We start from the raw sequence: 21,022 nt of genomic DNA on the forward strand, positions 1-21,022 counted from the left end.
TGTGACCAAGGCATCAGGGCACCAACTAGCTTGGTCCACTTATTTACTTGCCTTGCTTGGTACCCACCCCCACCATAATTTGTTAATCCAGACCTGGAGCATCTGCAAATTCCAGACCTCAGGATGCTCCTTTTACGTGCGTGCTTGGTGGTTTAATTGTATATGAAAACCACCTGAGAGTATGTGCTCTATATAGGGTGGCCATATATGATCTTCAGAATTAGGCGGTGGCCATTTATAGTCTTAAAATTATACAAATCCGTCCCATCTAACACATAATCAATGCATGCTTTAGTTCCCCATGTACATATGGTCCAAAATAATAACTACTCGAAACTAATTTTTTCAAGTAATACATCATTATAAGATGTTTCCAGAACATGAAAATTGTAATATTACCATCTATATCTGGGACATAATATCTCATAGCATCTCATGACAAACGAGGAGCCATAATTATTAAAAATTAAGGTTTCTTTGTTGGAAAATCCACTCTCCTTAATTACCTCGACAAAATTATCTGGTGAACTTGTGCATTTTATTGCTTTCTCTTTTGCTCAACAGGTTTCAAAATTATCAAATGAAGATTGTATAACCTTTATAGATCTTCTTGGGGCTCTGCTTGTTGAACATCCGTACAGGTTTTCAACTCTTTCTTGGTGCCCATTAGCATTTTTATGTAATGTTCTTATGAAATGTGAAAATGTAAATTTTGGGAATAACCGGTATGTTCTTTTTTTTTTTGGTGTCCTTTTGCAGAGTGTCAGAGTTCTTGTCTATCAAAACCTTGTTACAGGTACCTGAATTAGGTATTGCATATCATTGGATATGTTATTGATGATCTGTCTTTTATAATATTATTCTTGTTTGTCGTACAGTTACTACTTTATCTAATATGCCATCCAAGTTGGGATGTTCGCAAGGTGGCTCATGATGCCACCAGCAGGATTATCTCCTCTCTGGATCTGGCGGTGGAACTTCTTCTTGAATTTACAAATTGGTTGTCAGTAATTGGAGACAGAGTGACACTAATGAAACTAAGGTTTGTTCCTTTTAGTTGTTTACTGTCTTTTGGTTTGAAGTGTTGTCATCATTCAAGTTCTGTTCAAAAGAGGCAGGTCATGCATGCAATGAAGATATCTCTAATGTTGCAATATTTTTCTGAATAAAACATGTTCCTTAAAAAATTGTAGCTGATTTAGAATAATTGCCTAGTCATTCATCACCTTGTCCATGGTTGCTGGTACTGCCTTTTCTTTTCTAGGGTGAAATGAGTTAAATGTTATGGAGTCTCACTGCATAACAATTTTAAGAGCTTTTCTCATTTTTTTGTGTATTCATTTGACTGTGTATCATTATCTTAACCTAATTGTCATACTTGTTTGCTTGAATAGTGATTCCGAAAGCTCTACTGACACCCAAATGCCGTTCATTCCGTCCATCGAAGTCTTAGTGAAATGTTTGCTTCTGATTGCGCCTGCAGCTGTTGCCAGTAGCCCAGGATCTTATTCTCGGCTTATCTTTTGCTCACACCATCCTTCCATTGCTGGCGGTAGTTGCAGTAGTGGAGTTTGGAAGGTATATATTTGTTCTTTGCAAAGTAGTAGCCTCTTGTTGCATTAAATGCCATATTTAATATTATTTGTTGGTTTTAATAGTTCACTGTTTGAAATATGAACACAGGACCTGTTTTAATGATTTACAACTTTTTAATATGTAACTGGTGATTCTATATACTTGTCCCTTGTTTTATTTTGTATCTGTAGGTATCTGTATATATTTGTGAATGTTTCTCCACCCTCCTTCATTTTTTATTTTATTAGTAATTTTTCCGTATTTCAATTTGCTCCAATGATAACTTCATGATTGCAATGGATGATCTTGGAAACAGAGTCTCTGTCTGAGGTATCATTTTCTTGTTTAGTTTTTTCAAAAGGTAAAATTTTATTTCTTCATGATCATAAACTTTCAAACTTTTGCATGTCTTGACTTTTCTGATGGGTGAGTTTTTTTTTTTTTATGGTACAATGACTAAATTTTAACTAGCTTGCAGTCTAACTTTCCATATGTAACAAGATATTCTGGTAGATCGTATGTGCTAAAACAATATGAGGAGTCTCTCTTGAAAGAAACAGGTTTTTTTTCTGTTAATCTCTGTCATCTGAGGCAAATTCTAATTGAACGCAAAAAAGTTTTCCTTTTTTGTCCAGATTTATCTGGTATCAAGTTCATTTGATGAAGATCTCATTAAAGTCTGAACGCCTAATAGCTTTGCTTTGACCAGAATTAGATGCAAGACTTATGTACTGCAATCATATGAGAGTAGAAATCTACGACCTAGTGGCTCAAATATGTTACTTGTGTCACACCAATCTGGAATCTTGCTCCAGCAGTTGCCTCTTGATGCTTTCGCTTCCCTCTCATCATCAGTATGTGGGAGTGGAAAACTATGATCCAGTAGCTGGAAAATATTTTAATTGAGGTGCTGCACCCATCTGCTATCTCATTTTCACAGCTGCCACTTGATGCTTCCACTTCCTTTCTTGCCAAGTTCTTAATATTGCTACCACAAAATATAGTGACCAACATTAGTTCAAAACTTCAAATACTATTCTACTTACTTCTTGGTAAATTTGAACAGCAAATTCATTGTTCGAGAAGACCATTCAACAAATTAGTGGTTTTTTTTTTAATGGTCAATTATACTCATGTGCTTCCTTGGTGCTCCTTGCTTTTCCTGTTCCTAAGTTTCTGTCTTGTTTCTCGATTCTTGCTACTTACTGTTGGCCTATGCAGAAAGTTAGGGAACTTTCTCTTTAAGGATGTTTTCTTTTACTTAGTTGTGGATTGGTAATATGGCAAACCTGAGTAGATATGAGCAAAAAGAGAGAACTTTGAAGAACTATGCTGGTCACCACTCATATATGACGTGGTGTCTTGGTTGAGCATTGTCTATAGAGTTTCAAAATCTGGACCAATATAATTTTTAGGCCACCTTACAGAAGGAAAACTAAGTCCGGAAAAGTTTTATTCTTTAGTAGTGGGTTCGAATATCCGGGGCATGGTCGGCAGAACCATTCTGAACCACCCGATTTGGAGCGTACCGAGCCGTACCAACGGCGAATCGGGATGGTTCCAACAATCAAAACGGGAAACCGGCAACGGAGAGGGAAAAGGAGAAGGAAAGAGAGGAAAAGAGAGAGAGAGAGAAAGCGGGGGAGGGAGAGAGGGAGAGGAAGGAAGAAAGAGGAAGGTGGAGGCCGGCCGGCAGAGGGCTGGGGACTTGCATGGAGGGGTAGAGGAGGGGCTCCGCCTCCGGTTCTCCTATTTCATTCGAAACAGGAGTCTCGAATAGGGCCCTTTTTTATTTTCGTGATTTTTATATGAAGTCGGCAAAACCTGTGCCGCATGGCTCGCCGACCCTCTGCCTGCCTCTGCCACACTTCTTCTCCCTCCTTCCCTCTCTCCCCCTTCTCTCTTTCTTCCTCTCTTCCATTCTCCTTCTCCCCCGCCTCCTTTACTATGTCGGTATGGGCCGGCATGGAATGGCACGGGGCTGTGTTGGCCTGTTCCGCCAGGCAACCGGTTCGTGCCTCGGTTCTGGCATGGAAATTCTTAGTCTGGGGTATGGTTACCTAGTGAACAATTGAAAATTGGGTTAAAAAGTGGTAAATCTGAAGTAACAAGTATAAGCTGTTGGAAGCTATTTCTGACCACAAGTTAGATATGACATAACTTATTAGTTAACATTCTTCTCGGATTTTAAGAATATAGACTATATAATCTCCTTGACTTAGAACTGTTTGCTCTTGCTGAAGACATCCTCTACATATGAAGATCTAAAGCGGATGGTGTCAATTTTTATATTAAAGTTTTTTTTAATGTTATATTCTGTTGGCACTTATTTTTTTTTTTTTCAACAGTGTAGTGTTGATATCTTCATGTTGTTCAGTTGTAACTAGGTTTTTGCTTTGCCTGTTGATTAGTTATATTAGTTCATTTTGTCTAAAATCAAAAATGAAAGTCTATGTATCAATATGCAAGTAATCCTACTAAATAGCTGTTTTTGTAAACTATTTTCAGAGGCTCCGAAGAAGCTTGCAGAAGCATGGATATGATATTATTGAGATAATGGCTGCAAACATTGGGACAATTTGCAAGGTAATGTTGATTGTAACTATTGACGTTTAGACATCTTTCCCCCTTCATTTTTTTAAATAGAGGTAGTAGGTATTTCTGGTGTTTTATTGATTGAAAACATGCAATATAACAAAGAATATGGTGCTGAGTATGAATGGCAGCAAAATGCCATTATGGCCAGCAAGGTGATGGTGAGCATTAAGGCCAGTTCTAAATCTGTTGAAGAATGGGACCTCTTACCCAGAGTTCAACTTGTAATAACAAAAAATGGACAAAATGACAAACCATGATTGTCCATCCTTTTCAAAATTACGCTGACCATTATTTGCTCCCTCAGAAGCATCACAACCTTCATTTGTATTCCATTTTTTAGTTAGCTTAGCAACTATAAAGTCAACTCACTTGACTTCTGAACTCATGAAAGATAGCATTATCGAGGAGCATCCTTATTCGCTTTCACATGCTAGAATTATTAATTGCCATTATAGATAGTTTGTATTCTCTAATACTTATAAGCAAGGTTTGCTGTTCTGCCCCGTACCGTACCGTACTGGAAGAAAACCAATACAAAACACACCTTCAAGTCGGTATAAGCTCCATACCGCTCGTATCGAGGCGTAACAAGGTGCGTACCAGTCTGTACCGATGCGTTAAGAGATGAAAATTGAAAGCTATTCTGGTATAGAGGTGTACTGTACGGTACCGATACAGTACCAATACCAAGATTACGGACCTTGCTTATAAGCATGTGAAGATTGGTATAACTCTCTTACCGATACTGAAAAGAATTTTAAATCTCTTTCATTCTTGACATCCCTATAAACAGCTACAAAAGTAGTATCAAATGACAATCGAATATTGGAAAGAAAAAGCAGTTATCCTGTTGGAACGCCTACAAAAGTAATTCTGCTTAGGGTAGAGGAATGGATGATAAAGGAAATCTTTCACATTTGTATAATGGATAAGAGAGACTCTAAGCATTATCACCCTTAAGAAATTTGTCAGAGAGTTATACCAGCTACTTTGGTCATAGAAGAGCTTTTTAAAATGGGCCTTTAATACAATATTTTAAAAAAAGATGCGGCTACAAATGGTCCGCTGTATCGACCATACCGACATACCGGTGGGCACCGATATCGGTACCGAACCGAACCGAACCGGTATTGTACTGGTTCGGCTGGTCCGGGCCAAAAGCCAAAAAAAATTTGAGGTCAGTACGGTTCGGTACCGGTTCGGTATGGGCCGATACCGGCCGGTATCAACTGGTACGTGTTGCGAATAGTTGGAACCGAAAAATATAGCTATATTGTATCGGTTCCGTCCGGTACCGGTACGTATCGGCCTGTACCGACCCATACCGATCGGTACGGCAGACCATGGGCTACATTCTGTTGACTTGTCTATGTTTTGGCATAGGCGTGGGACACTTAACTATTAATTAAAATATCAAACTGCATTCCTTGGAAGTTTGTTTATTTGATTCTAGAAGAACCCAAAAGATTGCCCCAGAAGACTAGAAGTCAACATAAGAGGCTAAAAAACATGGCTAAAACTTCAGCCACCAATTGTAATTCTTAATAAATGACCATTGGAAGTTGGAGGGTAACTAAAAGGGCTCCTCATAGTGCAAGAGATCTATACCATAATCTTTTGGAGATGGATCTATCGCAAGTTGAACTTGCGTCCTGGTTATCAGCATGGTTTTACTTGAATGGGCAATCTAAAGTTACAATCTCGTTGATGCTAGTTTTTATAGCTATTGGTCTAATAGAATATTGACACAAAATCACGGATAAAGCCTACCCTTAAACAATGTTTTATTAACATATGGTTAGGATAGAGTTAGTCCACAACCTGTCAACAATTTGAACAGAAATTTAACAGCGAACTCCTATTGACCTCTCCCTCTCTCTCTTGCTCATAGGATCTTGTTATAGAACACCGAGCATTTAAAATCTTTGGAAGAAGTAATGTCTCCCTTTCATAACACCTTATTAGGGGTAAAGGGAGGACCTAAGGGCACCATTATCTAAGGACAAGTAGATTATAAGGACAAGTTTCCTTTTCTAGCATATCTCAAGCTCTTCTAGCATATACTTTCTGTTAGATCCTCTTCAAAGCCAATCTTTATGCTGGCCATGTAGATGTAGGAAATCAACTTCATTGCCTGACCTAAGGGCACCATTATCTAACGACAAGTAGATTATAAGGACAAGTTTCCTTTTCTAGCATATCTCGAGCTCTTCTAGCATATATCTTCTGTTAGATCCTCTTCAAAGCCAATCTTTATGCTGGCCATGTAGATGTAGGAAATCAACTTCATTGACTGAGATTTCTTTATTGGTAGGAAACCAGGAATTGGAAATATGTCATACAAATGGTTTGCTGAACTTCTAATGTTGCGGAACTGCAATAGCGATTTTGAAACTGGACAGCATGCTATCTTGAAAATGCCGATCTCTTTCCAGTTCTGGGAGTCTTCTCCTTCTGCCTAACTTAACTGTCTAGAAATGACTAATGGGAGGCTCATTACTTCAACTAGTCCCCGTGTTCTCAACCTTAGACAAAAGGCACTGGTTGTTCTTAGTCTTATATCACATGCTGAGCCAATATCTGTTCATGAAATCCAATGGCCACTGCATGTGTTTGATTTAGCTGTTATGCACTCTGTTTTATGGTCCAATAAGCAAAATAGTCATCATTCTCAGTATGTACTTTCCAGGGAAAATTTCTTTTGACTCCCATTTCTTTCACTAGCTCTGTGTCTTTTGCTGCTGCAAAACTTGATCCTAGTGCTCAATAATGCTTATGTGAGGCATTATGAAGATGCTTGTTTAACAACTTATGGTGGTTGAATTCTTCTACTTTGCTGTCACATGTTACTGCTCTCATTCATGTTCTATTTTTATTCAATATCCATGTCCAGTTCATCTAAACAATTTTTATATTGTGAAAAGAACTCATCCTCCAACAGTTGTTGGTACCATAGATGGTACTTGAGCAATATCTGCTGGTTGAATATATTTATTTTGAAGTGACACATAACTTCTCTCATGGTCCAATGTTTATTTAATTTCATCCTTGCAAATTATGTTTAAATTTTTTCTCTTACGTTAGATGTTGGAACTCCATGATTTATGAGGTAATGGTAAACAATTCGATTGTATTTGTATATTATTATATTTTGCAAGTAAATAGGTAAATTGAAGATTATGCTAATCTTTATATCTTTGTTATTCACTATATCATAATTTGTTTCTCCCAGGATTTACTTGGGCCAATGGGATTGTGGAGTTCCAATGCTCTGGAACAGCGTGCATCATTATGTGCATTATCAACATTAATGACAATAACACCCCATGACACATTTTTAGAGTTTGAAAGAGTCAGTATCAGTTGTTCTGTTTTAATTTTGATTCAGAATTTTGATTATATATTGTGATTAACATGGCCATTTCTGTCAAATGTACTGTTCTTAACAGCACTTCAGCAAGCTTCCGGACTTCTCTTTGCACGATACTCTGTCAGAAAATGATATTAAGGTGATATGATTCAAGCATGTCTCTGCTCTTCTCTTTGACAGCTAATGCCTCACAACTCAAACCCTTCAACCATTCTTTTGGATTTTCATCATTCCAATACCAGCTTTATTCTTGTTTTGTGGTTCCTATATGGGCAGCTTTTAGTATAATTTTGTTGTGAAAGCTCCAATATTCTAATATGCTTTTGTCACCCAATTTAGCGTGAGGATGTATTAATCTACCGTTCTTTTGGATTTTGATCCTTCCAATACCAGCTTTATTCTTGTTTTGTGGTTCCTATATGGGCAGCTTTTAGTATAATTTTGTTGTGAAAGCTCCAATATTCTAAAAGGAGCTTACCTTGGCTGCCTAGGTGCTGACCTTATCATTTTTCATGATGTTTTAGCATAAAGGATGAGTTAGATATATGGAGTAATACTGGATGATGCCATGTGGATATTTTCCGCCGGCTCATTGCCTCTTATTTCATATCTTATGCTTCATTTGTTGGATTGTTAAGTATTTTTTAGAGGTTTTGGTGGTCCCTATCTGCCATATGTCACCTACAGTCTTTTAAAATATTGATACACATGGAATATTGAGGTTGACTGTAGTTTGTCATTACAATGCTTGTAGCTACATGGCCGGTCTGGTATAAAACACTGTATATTTAGCTCAACCTCCAACAGTATAGTGTAGTGGACTAATTGACTGTTCTTTTATTCTTTCTTCCTTTCAATTTCCTTCTCCTTTCTTTATACAGGCTGTACAGTTTTGCTACCATATGCTTGAGGTTTTGTTTATAGTCTTCTTGATTGTAGGGTTCAGGTCATGTAGAACATTATATGATGTACTATATAGTATGTTGATGTGATACTCTCAGTAAAGCATGGTGATATGTTATTCTGAATGCATGTCTTTTGGTTTCTTACCTTCGTTCTTTACTAGAAATGCATATATGATGTATTATTCTGATGTGATCTCTTTCTCCGTTCTTTACTAGTCTATTGTTTTTGCAACCTTATACTCATCCCTTCTTGCTATAGCTGTCTTGGCTAAAATTTCGCACCAACTTTTGATGGCTTGAATGCCAAGTTGATTGTCACTTGTAAAAAATTGTGGAACCCTTAGAGGACTATTTTGTAGTTTGAGTTGTGCTTCATAGCAGACCGCATATTGATGGGAGAAGGCTTGAAGCCTTGAATAATGATATCTTTTTTAATATTGGTTTTTAACTTAAAGTTACCATTATGACCTTAACATTCTTGTTCATTTTATTTCTTTGCTTCAGCCTTCTCTTCCTTGAGTTTTTATCAAGGTTTGCAGTACATGTGTATACTACCCTATATCAGGCATACAATACCATGTTGTATTGGTATCCAATCGAGGCTTAGTATGCCGATTGAACTTCCATACCAGACGTATCGACACTATACCGGCATGGTACTGTTAAGGGGTCCGATACTGAGACTACAAACCTAACTTATTTTGATGAGATTTGATAGATAATAGCAAAAACTCTCGTTGAAGAGTAGGGTAGGAATCGGGCTGGGCCAAGCTGGGTTCTCTTGTTGCCCAGGCCCGAGATTGAAAAAATTTCGTTCTTTCCTCCTAGCCTAGGTTCGAAAACTTTTTTAAGAGTCTGAATCCAAGCCTGACCAAATATTTGAAAGGCCTTGACTTAGGTCAAGCCCGCCCACTATGGGAAGAGAGAAGGGGCATAGTCCGCATTCTGTCTTCTGTGGATGAGTTTGAGGAGGAGAAACAAGAAAAGAGAGATCAAGTGGGGCTGTGGGGGAATGTGGGGAGAGAGGGGAGTAGCGGATAGGGTGGAAGGAGAGATTAGAGGATATTGTTGAGGAGGAGGGGGCAGGGAGGGGATCAGGTAGGGGGAGGGAAAGAGAGGAGGGGAAGAGAGAGAGAGAGGGTGTCGAGCTCTAAAATGAGACAAAAAGGAGGGGGCAAAGATACTTTAGGGAACATGGGCTGAGAATTTGGCTAGAGTCTGTTTGGGCTAGGGATAGGTTTGAGGCCCAAAATTTAATCGGGCTCGAGGTTTGAGGCTAAAGCTCTACCTATATTTTCTTTATGTTCAAGCCCAGAGGTTGACCTGAAGCCAGCCTAGCTCAACAGGCCTTGGGCCGGCCTAAGCTCGTTTCCAGCCCTACTGGATATCTTGCATTCTATCAGCCCCTTTGATGATAATAGGGATATATGTTTTAGGTGGAATGAGATGCTATATTGTTGTTATATTGCTGCAAAATATATGTTTCTGTTTGTGTTTGGATTTGTCGTTTCCATCTATACTTTTATGGGTCATTGATGACTTGGTTGCTAGAATTCATGCATCTATATGTTATTAAAAGCATGATACTCACCCTTATGGCTAGGATGAGATTGGCACACCACATCTTGTTTGCTTGTATTTATGAATCTTGTACTGCTTTTGTCTTCATGTCACATCTATTGCTTGGGTATGTGGATTGATCTTTCATAAATAGCTTTGGATTCTTTCCTGGGGTTTCATTCTGTTAGGTTGTTTTGATTTATTTGCCTGTGGTTCCATTCTCACTCAAGTTATTTCTTATGTTGCGTACGCATCCACGTGCGTGTCTTTTCTATATGTATAATTTTTTTCTGCTTGCACGTAATCTTTCTTTTGATTAACTAACAAGCATTCATGAAGCTAGCGTGAACAAGGCTTGATGATTATGGGCATTCAATTTTTTCTTTCTCACATTTCTTTTTGAAGCTTTGCAAGATATTTTTTCTTTATTTAATAATGCAACTTCAGATATTCTACATGTGTAAAAGGAAAGCGTCTGACTAGTAGTGCTTAAAATTCACTTTTTTCTTGAATGGAAATATATTAAAAACCATCACTAGTGCAGATTTTTAATACTCCAGAAGGACAATTGTCAAGTGAGCAAGGCATATATGTTGCTGAGACTGTCACTGCCAAAAACATGAAACTTGCTAAGGGTCGTTTCCGTGTTTATGATGATCAAGATGGCTTGGTAAATCTTTATACTTTTCATTTTGCTTTTGCTACGCATGTCATGATATTTAACTATGGATATTCTTTTTTAATGCTTTTTATAGGAGAATGTTTCAGCTAGTCTTCCAGTTCAGAAAGAGCCAAACAAAAGAGAAGCTGCAACTACTGGGAAAAAGGATTTAGGGAAGTCTACCAAAAAAAATGGTATGTCCCAGTTCCACTAATTCTTTCTGCAGCTGCCTAATCCCTTTGATCCCTTTTATTAGTTATGATAATTTTAATATCTTTTGCAGTTCATGTGGACAAGACGAAAACAGCAAAGGAGGAGGCAAGGGAGTTGCTACTGAAGGAGGAAGCATCTATTCGTGAGAAGGTTAGGTGTATACAGAAGAATCTCTCAGTGATGCTAACTGCTCTTGGTGAGATGGCTATTGCTAATCCCGTATTCACACATGGTCGGCTACCTTTACTGGTGAGAAAGAGCAATTTGTAATGTCAACTGATTTGATTCTTTTTCCATAGTTTTTTCTTGATAGCTATTGAATGCTTCATATCTTAAAATTGCTCTTCCGATTTTTCTTGTGATTTATGGAATGTAGTATGTTTTTGGTTCTGAAAATTTGTCAGTCACTGACACAGCTTGGTGAAAATTACAACTGTCCTTTGATTTAGACAATTCCATGCTTGTGGCTCTGTTGCATGCATATATTAAAACTGATTGTTCTTGTATTATCTTATATGCAAGTGTCTGTACTTTAAGAATCATATGATTAATAGTGATGCTTTTAATTTCACTTTGATAGGTTCCATACATGTTTGTTTGATATTGATTCCATGTTGATTACATCAGGAACATAATTGACTTATGTCAGCTGTTGGTGGATGCCATTGTTATTCCCTTGCGGAGTGCAGTTTTAATAGGAAAGAATTAAATTTGCAATGGATTTTATGTGCCTATGGCCATGGTCCCCAAAGTCGGTTTGTGTGGCTTTGGTTCATTATGTTTACAACATTGTTATGGGCCTTATCGCATACGTAGAACATTGATATATGTGTATTTGTTAATGTTTTTGAAACCTCCTGAAAGCATCTTGTACTGTGGAGGTGCAAGTATGCGTGTCAAAAGAGATCTTTTATACAGACTGTTTATACATGGTGTTGTCTTTCCAATATGCATATGCAACAACCAAGTCAAAAATGGAATTACTTGTAAATAACCATTACTAGAATGCATCTATATAAAGAAAGATAAGAAGCCATTAGATGAGGAGCCCTGAATGCTTATAGCCTTATACTAATGATTCTTGAATGCAGAAAAGCTTTTGTCATCAAGTATCCAAGAGTGTTCGACAGTTGTCTAAGGGGATGATAGGAAGATGCACATAATAGAATAAAGCTATATTTTAAAGGAAATTATAAAGTGGATTCATGAGCCTGTAGTTGAGATCTCCTAATCCACAAATTGTTTGGTTAAGTGTGCCCTATCCACTTTTGTTTTTCATTTAAATAAATAATATATTGCCTTTTTTATTTCTCTTAATACTTACAGTTGCATGGTTGCTAAACATGGCTTTAACCTATTCCTAGAGAGTTATAATTTTATACTAGCACGAAGGACCGTGCTGTGTTTTGGATCTTGAAGGTCTTTCAGAAGTGTAATCAGGTTTGTTACTGATGAATGGTTATAGGTCCATTAACTGAATTACTTTTTTCGCCATTTTTTCGGTATGAGGGGGATGGCCTGTGAACTTAATCCCAATTAATTTTGGGTGACTGTTTTGGTGATATAAAAAATCAAAAAGTGGCATCAAAAATCGTTGTCTTGGTAATATCTTGTTAAATTTCCTAAAATATTATTTTTTTCCTACTCTTTGTTTTTGGATTTGCATATAATCTTTGTTGAAAATGGATACTTCTTTTTGTTTTGTGGTGTGACCTTTTGGTAAGTGGTTTCCATGAATGTGCCCTGAAGTCATTGTTCACTGGTAAGTGGTTTCCATGAGTCTGCACTAAAGTCATAGTTCACTCCTGTATGCGTGTCTTCTTTTGTTTGCTTCATAAATTCCATGCCTTTTGCATGTATGTGGGACACTTTTTTTTTCCCACCAGATATTTAGATTGCATTTTCGGTGATAGCATGCATGTTTGATCTCGATTTTATCTAAACTATTGTAGTCCTTTGGAGATATCTTCATCGATCTTTTCTGTTTCTGAATAGAGTCAATCCGGTGAATGATCTTATTACAGTATTTGGACTACAATATGTAGCACCTCAGGTTCTTGCTATTTCAATCCATAAATTCTGTTATGGCCAAGGTTCGCTGTCTTTGAATCGGATGCTGTACCATTACCCAGTTGATACACCCATACCGAGTGGTGGTATGGTACATACCTTGGTAGTAACACCCATTACTCACAACATATACACACCTTCAGTGTGCACTTCTGATATGCCTTATATTCTTGTCTCTCAAGACATTCTTTTGTGTTAGTCTATCATAAGCATTTTCCAAATCGTTAAAGGGTTCTCCTTTCTTTTTTCGCTTTGAATTCTTGGATGCCTTACCAAATTGGCCTGATGGATGGACATATTAAATAAAGCTGAATTTATCTCTATAGTCCTTGGTTTAGGTTCCTAGATGCATGATATTCTTCATGAATTTGGTCTCACATTTAATATTGTAACTTTGTGTGGGACTGTAATTCTAACAAAGCATACTCGTTATTCTTGTTTCTATATATCGTACATTTTCTTTATTCCATTATCTTGTCAAATAATTTTATTAACAAATGCAAAACAAATTGTTCCATTATTTTCCATGCTTTAATTGGTGACCATCTTATCTGCCCTGTTAACATCCTTTTTAAGTTACATATAAAAAAAAAATCCTCTCTGTTAAACACATTTGTTAACTTCCCTTTACTCTCATTGCCTGTAAATATTGATCTCCCCCAGTTTTTCTTTAACGGCAACAACCAGTACATGAGAAAAACCTGCCCTTTCATTAGTTCAGCTCATTAGTTGATGCTTCATCTACCTCAGTCATTGGTTGGTTTCAATTGTTTCTTACATAGACGTTTCTGTGTGATGGGCAAATGTTGGATGGTACCAACCAGTTGACATGCAATCAATGCAGCAGATGATGACAATCACTATTTTCAGCTTTGATCTTTAACGATATGAGCATACACTCTACAAAGAAACTGTATAGTTTTGTAAAGTATGTCATCACTTCATCCTTGGTTGAGTCTTTGAAAATGTTGTTAGGCTTCTCACCTGTCACCATCTGTAGATGATGGATGAACAGTTCAAGTTTTTTTTCCTCCACTTTGTTTTTTAAGGGTCTAAGAATACACTTTATAAAGAAACTGTAATAAAGCTTTGTAAAGTATGCGATCAACTCATCCTTGGTTTAGTCTTTGAAAATGTTATTAAAAATCTCACCTATCACCATCTGTAGATGATGGATTAACAGTTCAAGGTCCTGAACATGTGCCATGTGATATTTCACCACATAATATGTAGAAGTAGTCGCATGAGGGCCTACTAATACAGACATTAACTCCACACAATGGACATGTGACTCACCAGGCTGAAAGTGATTATTTTGTGTAAATTTGAATATTCTTCAATAAATGCATATCTGACATGTCTATTTCTGTGCACCAACCACTACTATATATCGTGTGCTTGTCAGCCTGCTTATATTTCTACGACGATGCAGCTTTAGAGCCATCTAGCTGGATTTCAATAATCTTTCTTTTTCATCTATCCTTCTCCTTTTTGCACCACCTTACAATATCTATTGCAGGTAACTTATGTTGAGCCTTTACTACGCTCTCCAATAGTAAGTGATGCAGCATTTTGCACCATGCTAAAACTTGCAAGGTGTATAGCCCCTCCTCTTTGTAACTGGGCTCCAGAGATTGCTGCTGCTTCACGCATAATTTCTACTGAGGATGTACATGTAGTCTGGGAGCTTATGCCTCAAGCTGTTGAAGGAGAAGTTCATCAAAAGCCACCATTGAGTTTCTTTGAGCAAATAGTCTCAGGGTTATCAGTGTCATGCAAATCCGAACCCCTTCCAGCAGATTCCTTTACATTTATTTTTCCGGTAGTTCTCTCTGATCTTAAAATCCTTCTTTGTTTAACTGGTAGTGCTAATAATGCTTCTCTAAGTTCCAAGGAATGTCCATTATTTTTTCAGATTATCGAGCAGATTCTGTACTCTTCAAAGAAGACAGTGCTTCATGATGATGTGCTTAAGATACTAGCGATGCACTTGGATCCTATATTGCCTCTTCCCAGGCTACGGATGCTATCGGTGACACCTTTAGGCTTTGTGGCTTTTTTGTTGAACATTTTTCATTTCAGAATTTTATCTTAGAGTTAGAGATCACTTTTTACTTCATATTTTGTTGGCACTTGGCAGGTTCTTTACCATGTTTTAGGTGTTGTTCCGGCTTATCAAGGATTAATTGGACCGATGTTAAATGAATTATGTTTAGGTCTGCAAGCTGATCAGCTGTCATCAGTGAGTTCATGTACCCTTCCATCAATTATCACATATTTCTCTTGTGATAATTTTTTTCTTCCTAATGTTTTTTCACAATACCCCATGCAGGCTCTTTGTGGCGTCTATGCAAAAGATGTACATGTGAGACTTGCCTGCTTAAATGCTATAAAATGCATTCCTTCTGTTTCTGGTCATTCCCTACCACAGGATTTTAAGGTTTCAACAAGTATTTGGATCGCTTTGCATGATCCAGAAAAGGTTTGTCTTTTTTAAGATTCTTATAGAATTTCTCTTTTGGAAGTTAGAATTATCTCTTTTGGCGGTTGGACGTTGTTGCGAGTATTTTGCATTTTTGCGTGTCTTACTGTTGCTAATAGGGTAACTATCAATTCCCTTTCAGCCAGATTTTGGAGTGGTTATAGTTCTGAGTTGAACATATCCACTATCTAAAAATAATGGATGTACAAATGTACTTATTTTGTGTGATTGTGCTTTCAGATCTGAATTAGTATTTTCCCCCTCTTCCTGCTGTTGTTGAGATTGCCCACCTTCAATTCCCTTGTTGAACGGATAGGCTTATATTTGTAGCCTCATCTGTTACCTAGGAAGCACTGTTGTCAGACAGAAGGGAATGTTTCACATAAATATCCTGGAGCAGATCTAACGTTTTAACCTCTCTACCCATGTCACTAGTTTTCTCTCTAAAATCTTGCCCTACTAAACCAAGACAGCCTGTAATTGTGATTCTGATTTTTTCTCTTTTACATAGAATCCTCTCTGAAATAAAGTCCAAATAATTCCACTTTGCAGCTTGTTCTTCCTAAATTTTGTGAAGCATGAACATGCAAATCTCTCCTTATTTTTGATAATTTTATTAGATGTTTGTGCATATGCTGTGCAAAGCGCAAGCAATTCCAAATTCAACAAGAAATTGTCTCATTATGTCAGCGGTCTTCTGGGAACATTCCGCCTATATCCTTGGCTAAGTCGAAAGTACTTATTGTTATATCATTCAATGTTTATAGTGTTGAGGATCTAACTAGTGTGATTTATCTGCTATGCAAGTTGAATAGATATTTCTTGCCGGACTGTGTTAGGACTGGACTTGTTGCTGTACAAGTTGTGTCTCATATGTTAATGCATTTCCCTATATCAAGCCTCCTCATTTCTCTCGTTTTCTAGTCCTTTATAGCTCTTGGGTGTCTGGATTCTTACCTCCAGTTGCATGAGCTTAAATTACGACTGATAAAGAGGACCTTTGTAAACATAAACAAGCATTCTAAATTTCACCATAGGCATCTCTTTTACCTACGGTTGCATGGCTGGAAATTCATGATCAAGACTAGAAGTTTATCAGTTACATTGCTGATTATGAAGTTTTTTCGACTCTTCCACTTGGCTGTCTTTTCACTATATTGTTGCATCATGCACAGGCAGTCGCTGAACTGGCAGAAGAAGTATGGGATCGCTATGGATTTGATTTTGGAACTGACTATTCTGGTCTTTTTGATGCACTTTCCCATGCCAACTTTAATGTGCGTGTGGCTGCTGCTGAGGCGTTAGCTGCAGCCTTGGATGAAAACCCGGATACAATACAGGTAGGTCTTCTTGACTTTCCTCATATCAGGAGTGAATCCATTGTTGTCTCATTGTGTTGTAATGTATTCAGGATACACTATCTACTTTATTTTCTCTATATGTCCGAGATCTTGGAACTGGAGACATGGATGATCCCTGCTGGTTAGGGAGACAAGGTGTAGCTTTGGCACTTCACTCTGCTGCAGATGTTTTGAGAACTAAAGATCTTCCTGTTGTTATGACATTTCTGATATCACGTGCCCTGGTAAGCTCTCTGGTCTTTTCCATCTCATGATGTTTATTTTTGTTACTGGTTAAAACACTTGTTATAGCTGCTTCGGAATTGAGAACTAAATGTCATTTCTTTTCATGTTTATTGATTGAGATGATTCCTTCTACTTGGTAATTCGAACTGCAGGCTGATCCTAACATGGATGTTCGTGCCAGAATGATAAATGCTGGCATCATGATTATAGACAAGCATGGAAAAAAAAATGTCCCTTTGCTTTTTCCTATATTTGAAAGTTACTTAAATAAAAAGGTGTGTCCTAAGTCCATAATGTTTTGCAAATCCATTCAGCTTGAGTTGGTGATGCGCTATCATTTTGCTCAATAGAGTGTTGCCCCCACAACTTAAGGATTAGAGTAGCTATAATGCTCTTCTGATATATAGGCATCAGATGAAGAAAAATACGATCTCGTGAGGGAGGGTGTTGTTATATTCACAGGAGCCCTTGCAAAACATTTGGCAAAGGTGTGAAATCATTTTGCTTGACTTTGAGGTTTTGGATGGTGATTGCTTTTTTATTATGCTTCTCTTGAAAGTTTTATATTTGGAACAGGATGATCCTAAAGTCCATACTGTTGTTGAGAAGCTGTTAGACGTTCTTAACACTCCCTCGGAGGCAGTCCAGCGAGCAGTCTCTGACTGTTTATCTCCACTTATGGTCTCAAATCAGGTATCTAAAATCATCGCCTGGAAAAATATAACTAGGATGTTGCATGAGTATTGAATAGAAGCCTGAGCTGCATTTTAACTGTTATCTTGTATTATAAGAAAATCAGTATTTGACAAGTTTAATTCTGATGCACTAAAATGTGCTGTTGTGGATGGAATCAGGAAGATGGCGAGGCACTTATTTCCGAACTCCTGAATCGATTGATGAAAAGTGATAAGTATGGGGTGCGCCGTGGTGCAGCTTTTGGACTTGCAGGGGTTGTTAAAGGCTTTGGTATTTCATGCTTAAAGAAGTATGGCATTATAGTTTCATTACGTGAAGGTTTGGAAGACAGGTTAGACAACCAAGTTGATATATTATGGTCCTGGTTCTATCCTTGTATTATAGTACAATTGTGGTTGTCATCTTGCCTATGCATCATAAGAAACCTGTTAAATATGTTTTTGGGCATCAAAATGATGTGCCTTTTCTTCTTGCATTCATACAGGATTTTAATTATCAGTTTTTGTTCATTTCTTCACTGCAGAGATGTTTTTAAGAAATATTTATGCTTGATGGACTTATTTGTGCCGAACAGTATGGTGTTTTTGTCTATCTTTATTCAATTACCATATATATTTATTACAGAAATTCTGCAAAGTCTCGTGAAGGAGCTTTACTTGGATTTGAGTGCCTCTGCGAGAAGCTTGGTAGATTGTTTGAGCCGTAAGTATATTTACTTATTGCATGAGAAATATTGTAATTATATGGGCCTTTTGCTTTTAATTCTTTACTGTCTTCCAGGTATGTGATTCAGATGCTGCCATTGCTTTTGGTTTCTTTCTCTGATCAAGTTCTTGCCGTACGTGAAGCTGCTGAGTGTGCTGCTCGAGCAATGATGTCACAACTTACTGGTCATGGAGTGAAGCTTATCCTTCCTTCGCTTCTTAGGGTGATTGAATACTGTTATATATGGGTTTCATAAAATTGAATTGTCAGTTTGCCTCCATGTTTGTTACACAATTTTGAATGCTTAACTTCAATTTGTTTTTCATTTTCACCTTTTTGTGATCGTGCTTGAACTATATATTTATGTTTGTTGGATGAAAGGGTGAACATTATATGTAACAAATAATTATAGTTTGAACTATGTATTATATATTGTGTTTCATGCATGCCAAATAATTTAAAAAAGGCTATTAGTGATCTTTCTTGCAATGTTCTGAAGAACATTATCAGGTAATGGAAGAAATAGTTTGTGGAATAGTGAAGACAAAAATCATTTGATGGTTTGTGCTGAAGGAATATGTTCTTTTCAATTGTATCGCAATATTTGATGCCAATGCTAGCACACGGTCCATCCATCTTATAAATAGATAGATACATCATCCAGTTTTTTGATTGAGAAAGTAAAATTTGAGAGACAATGAGATGCTATTTAAAATTTTAATAATATAGAGAATCTGCAAGTGCCATTATTTTTTCTACAGTGAAAGTATATTTACATTGATGATATTATGTATTATAGGTTGCATTTGTAGGGTCCACATGCTCCTCACTTTAACGTTAGATGATGATATGTTCGCATTTGTCTGTGTTGGTTTATTAAACTATTGCTGTAAAGAATCTTTGAGGACAATATGCTTGAGCTTTCTGCTCCTCGACCCATTGATTCACATCTTCAACCTTTAACTTTGTGAGTTGAACTCTTTGAGTGCAACATCTTACTCCAACTCAAGAATCTCCATGTTTGTGGCAATGAAAGCATAAGCATCCATAATCTTGATTTCTGGATGCCTTCTATTCTTCTTTTCCTTGAACACACCCATTAACTGTATTCTAATATACTAGGTCTTGCAGCTTGATATAATGTCCACACTCTCATTGATAATGGACCAACACATGGCATTCCTGATATGGAACTTCCATTTGTCATAACTTTCCTGACATGCTTCTTGTTCATATCAATATACTAGAACACTGGATTTCATGTATCACACTGGATTTCATGTATCGAACTCTACCAGTTTTGTCCAGCTTGTCTCCCTGCTGGTTGACTTCAATGCCTTTTTGTTTAACTTAGCTGCCTTGTTGCGTTTAAGAACTTTCTTTTATCCATTCGGAATGTATTTCTTTGATCTAGATACAGCAGCAACGGTGATGATACCTCTGTTGAAATTTCTGCTCCATCTCCCAGACCCTCATTCACATATCCTTCTTCTTTTGGTGTCTTGTCGAAACTGGCATTCATTCGTGATAACAAGAATGTGTTAAGAGAAATTCTTGCCTTGTTACAGATTAAACTAACATATTTTTACCTTGATCAAAGTGTTGCTGATATGATTGACTGATGCCTTCATAATGTTGCATATTAAAATTATGTCAGTGCTTCGTGATGCTGGCTTCTCATTTGGGCAACTTTGTTGTTATCATCTTACCATAGGTATTAGTAAAGTTTGTGCATCATGTCACCAACATCGACTTATCTGTATTGGTCATATTTTTTGATGATGACAGTTTCTTGATATGTCACCAACAGTTCTTGTTGTTCTGTAATGTTTCATATTTGCAATGTTTATTCAATTTTGCTTGTCAATATATATAACTATACTCTGCTTTTCAATTGTTATCAACTTATCATTTACTTTTCTTGTGTTATCAATTCTGTCTCCCTCTTTTCGCTTCATTGTAGACCTTAAACTCAAGTTTTTCAATATTGTTGAAATGTTTACCTAGCTCTTCATTGAAAAGTAAAAATGTCATATGAAAGGTGCTGCCATGACTTATATTGTAAGAGTTGTTCAGGGGCTAGAGGACAAAGCATGGCGAACTAAGCAAAGCAGTGTACAACTGCTTGGTGCTATGGCATACTGTGCACCTCAGCAACTGTCTCAGTGCCTACCCAAGATTGTTCCAAAACTGACAGAGGTTATTACTGCAAAAAGCTTTGGTCTAAGCTGTTGACTGTCCTTAGTTTTTGAGTGTTCTTTCCTATTACACTAAGATTTATGTCAATGCAGGTTTTAACTGACACACACCCTAAAGTCCAAGCTGCGGGACAAACAGCTCTTCAGCAGGTAATTTTTGCTTTATTTGGTTGTGTCTTGGCATATTTCCTGTTGCTATGTCTAACTATATGTGCCTTATTATCAGGTTGGAAGTGTCATAAAGAATCCAGAGATATCTTCTATTGTCCCAACCCTGTTGATGGGTCTCACCGACCCTCACGAGTACACAAAGCACTCTCTTGACATCCTTCTTCAAGTAGGCTTTATGCACTTATTCCACATGTTTTTCTTTTCGGTCACCTTTGTGTTTCTGCGCTTTCAT

The 21,022-nt window shown here is 37.3% G+C and overlaps 1 protein-coding gene across 1 annotated transcript in view; it reads left to right on the top strand.

Annotated features, from left to right (window-relative positions):
* Positions 1–21,022, top strand: part of LOC103711868 (protein ILITYHIA) — a 39,157-nt gene that overhangs the window by 3,508 nt on the left and 14,627 nt on the right. The window contains exons 9-33 of the mRNA XM_008798177.4: positions 565–641; positions 760–796; positions 879–1,042; positions 1,395–1,578; positions 4,084–4,161; positions 7,406–7,525; positions 7,623–7,682; positions 10,553–10,678; positions 10,764–10,863; positions 10,953–11,131; positions 14,472–14,774; positions 14,868–14,984; positions 15,093–15,194; positions 15,285–15,434; positions 16,610–16,774; positions 16,846–17,019; positions 17,173–17,295; positions 17,428–17,508; positions 17,597–17,713; positions 17,875–18,047; positions 18,341–18,418; positions 18,497–18,644; positions 20,498–20,620; positions 20,713–20,769; positions 20,846–20,956. Coding sequence (XP_008796399.2) covers positions 565–641; positions 760–796; positions 879–1,042; positions 1,395–1,578; positions 4,084–4,161; positions 7,406–7,525; positions 7,623–7,682; positions 10,553–10,678; positions 10,764–10,863; positions 10,953–11,131; positions 14,472–14,774; positions 14,868–14,984; positions 15,093–15,194; positions 15,285–15,434; positions 16,610–16,774; positions 16,846–17,019; positions 17,173–17,295; positions 17,428–17,508; positions 17,597–17,713; positions 17,875–18,047; positions 18,341–18,418; positions 18,497–18,644; positions 20,498–20,620; positions 20,713–20,769; positions 20,846–20,956 — 3,147 coding nt within the window. The remainder of the gene's footprint in view (positions 1–564; positions 642–759; positions 797–878; positions 1,043–1,394; positions 1,579–4,083; positions 4,162–7,405; positions 7,526–7,622; positions 7,683–10,552; positions 10,679–10,763; positions 10,864–10,952; positions 11,132–14,471; positions 14,775–14,867; positions 14,985–15,092; positions 15,195–15,284; positions 15,435–16,609; positions 16,775–16,845; positions 17,020–17,172; positions 17,296–17,427; positions 17,509–17,596; positions 17,714–17,874; positions 18,048–18,340; positions 18,419–18,496; positions 18,645–20,497; positions 20,621–20,712; positions 20,770–20,845; positions 20,957–21,022) is intronic.

The sequence above is a fragment of the Phoenix dactylifera genome, chromosome 17 (genome assembly GCF_009389715.1).
Source record: "Phoenix dactylifera cultivar Barhee BC4 chromosome 17, palm_55x_up_171113_PBpolish2nd_filt_p, whole genome shotgun sequence".
NCBI classification, from domain to species: domain Eukaryota; kingdom Viridiplantae; phylum Streptophyta; class Magnoliopsida; order Arecales; family Arecaceae; genus Phoenix; species Phoenix dactylifera.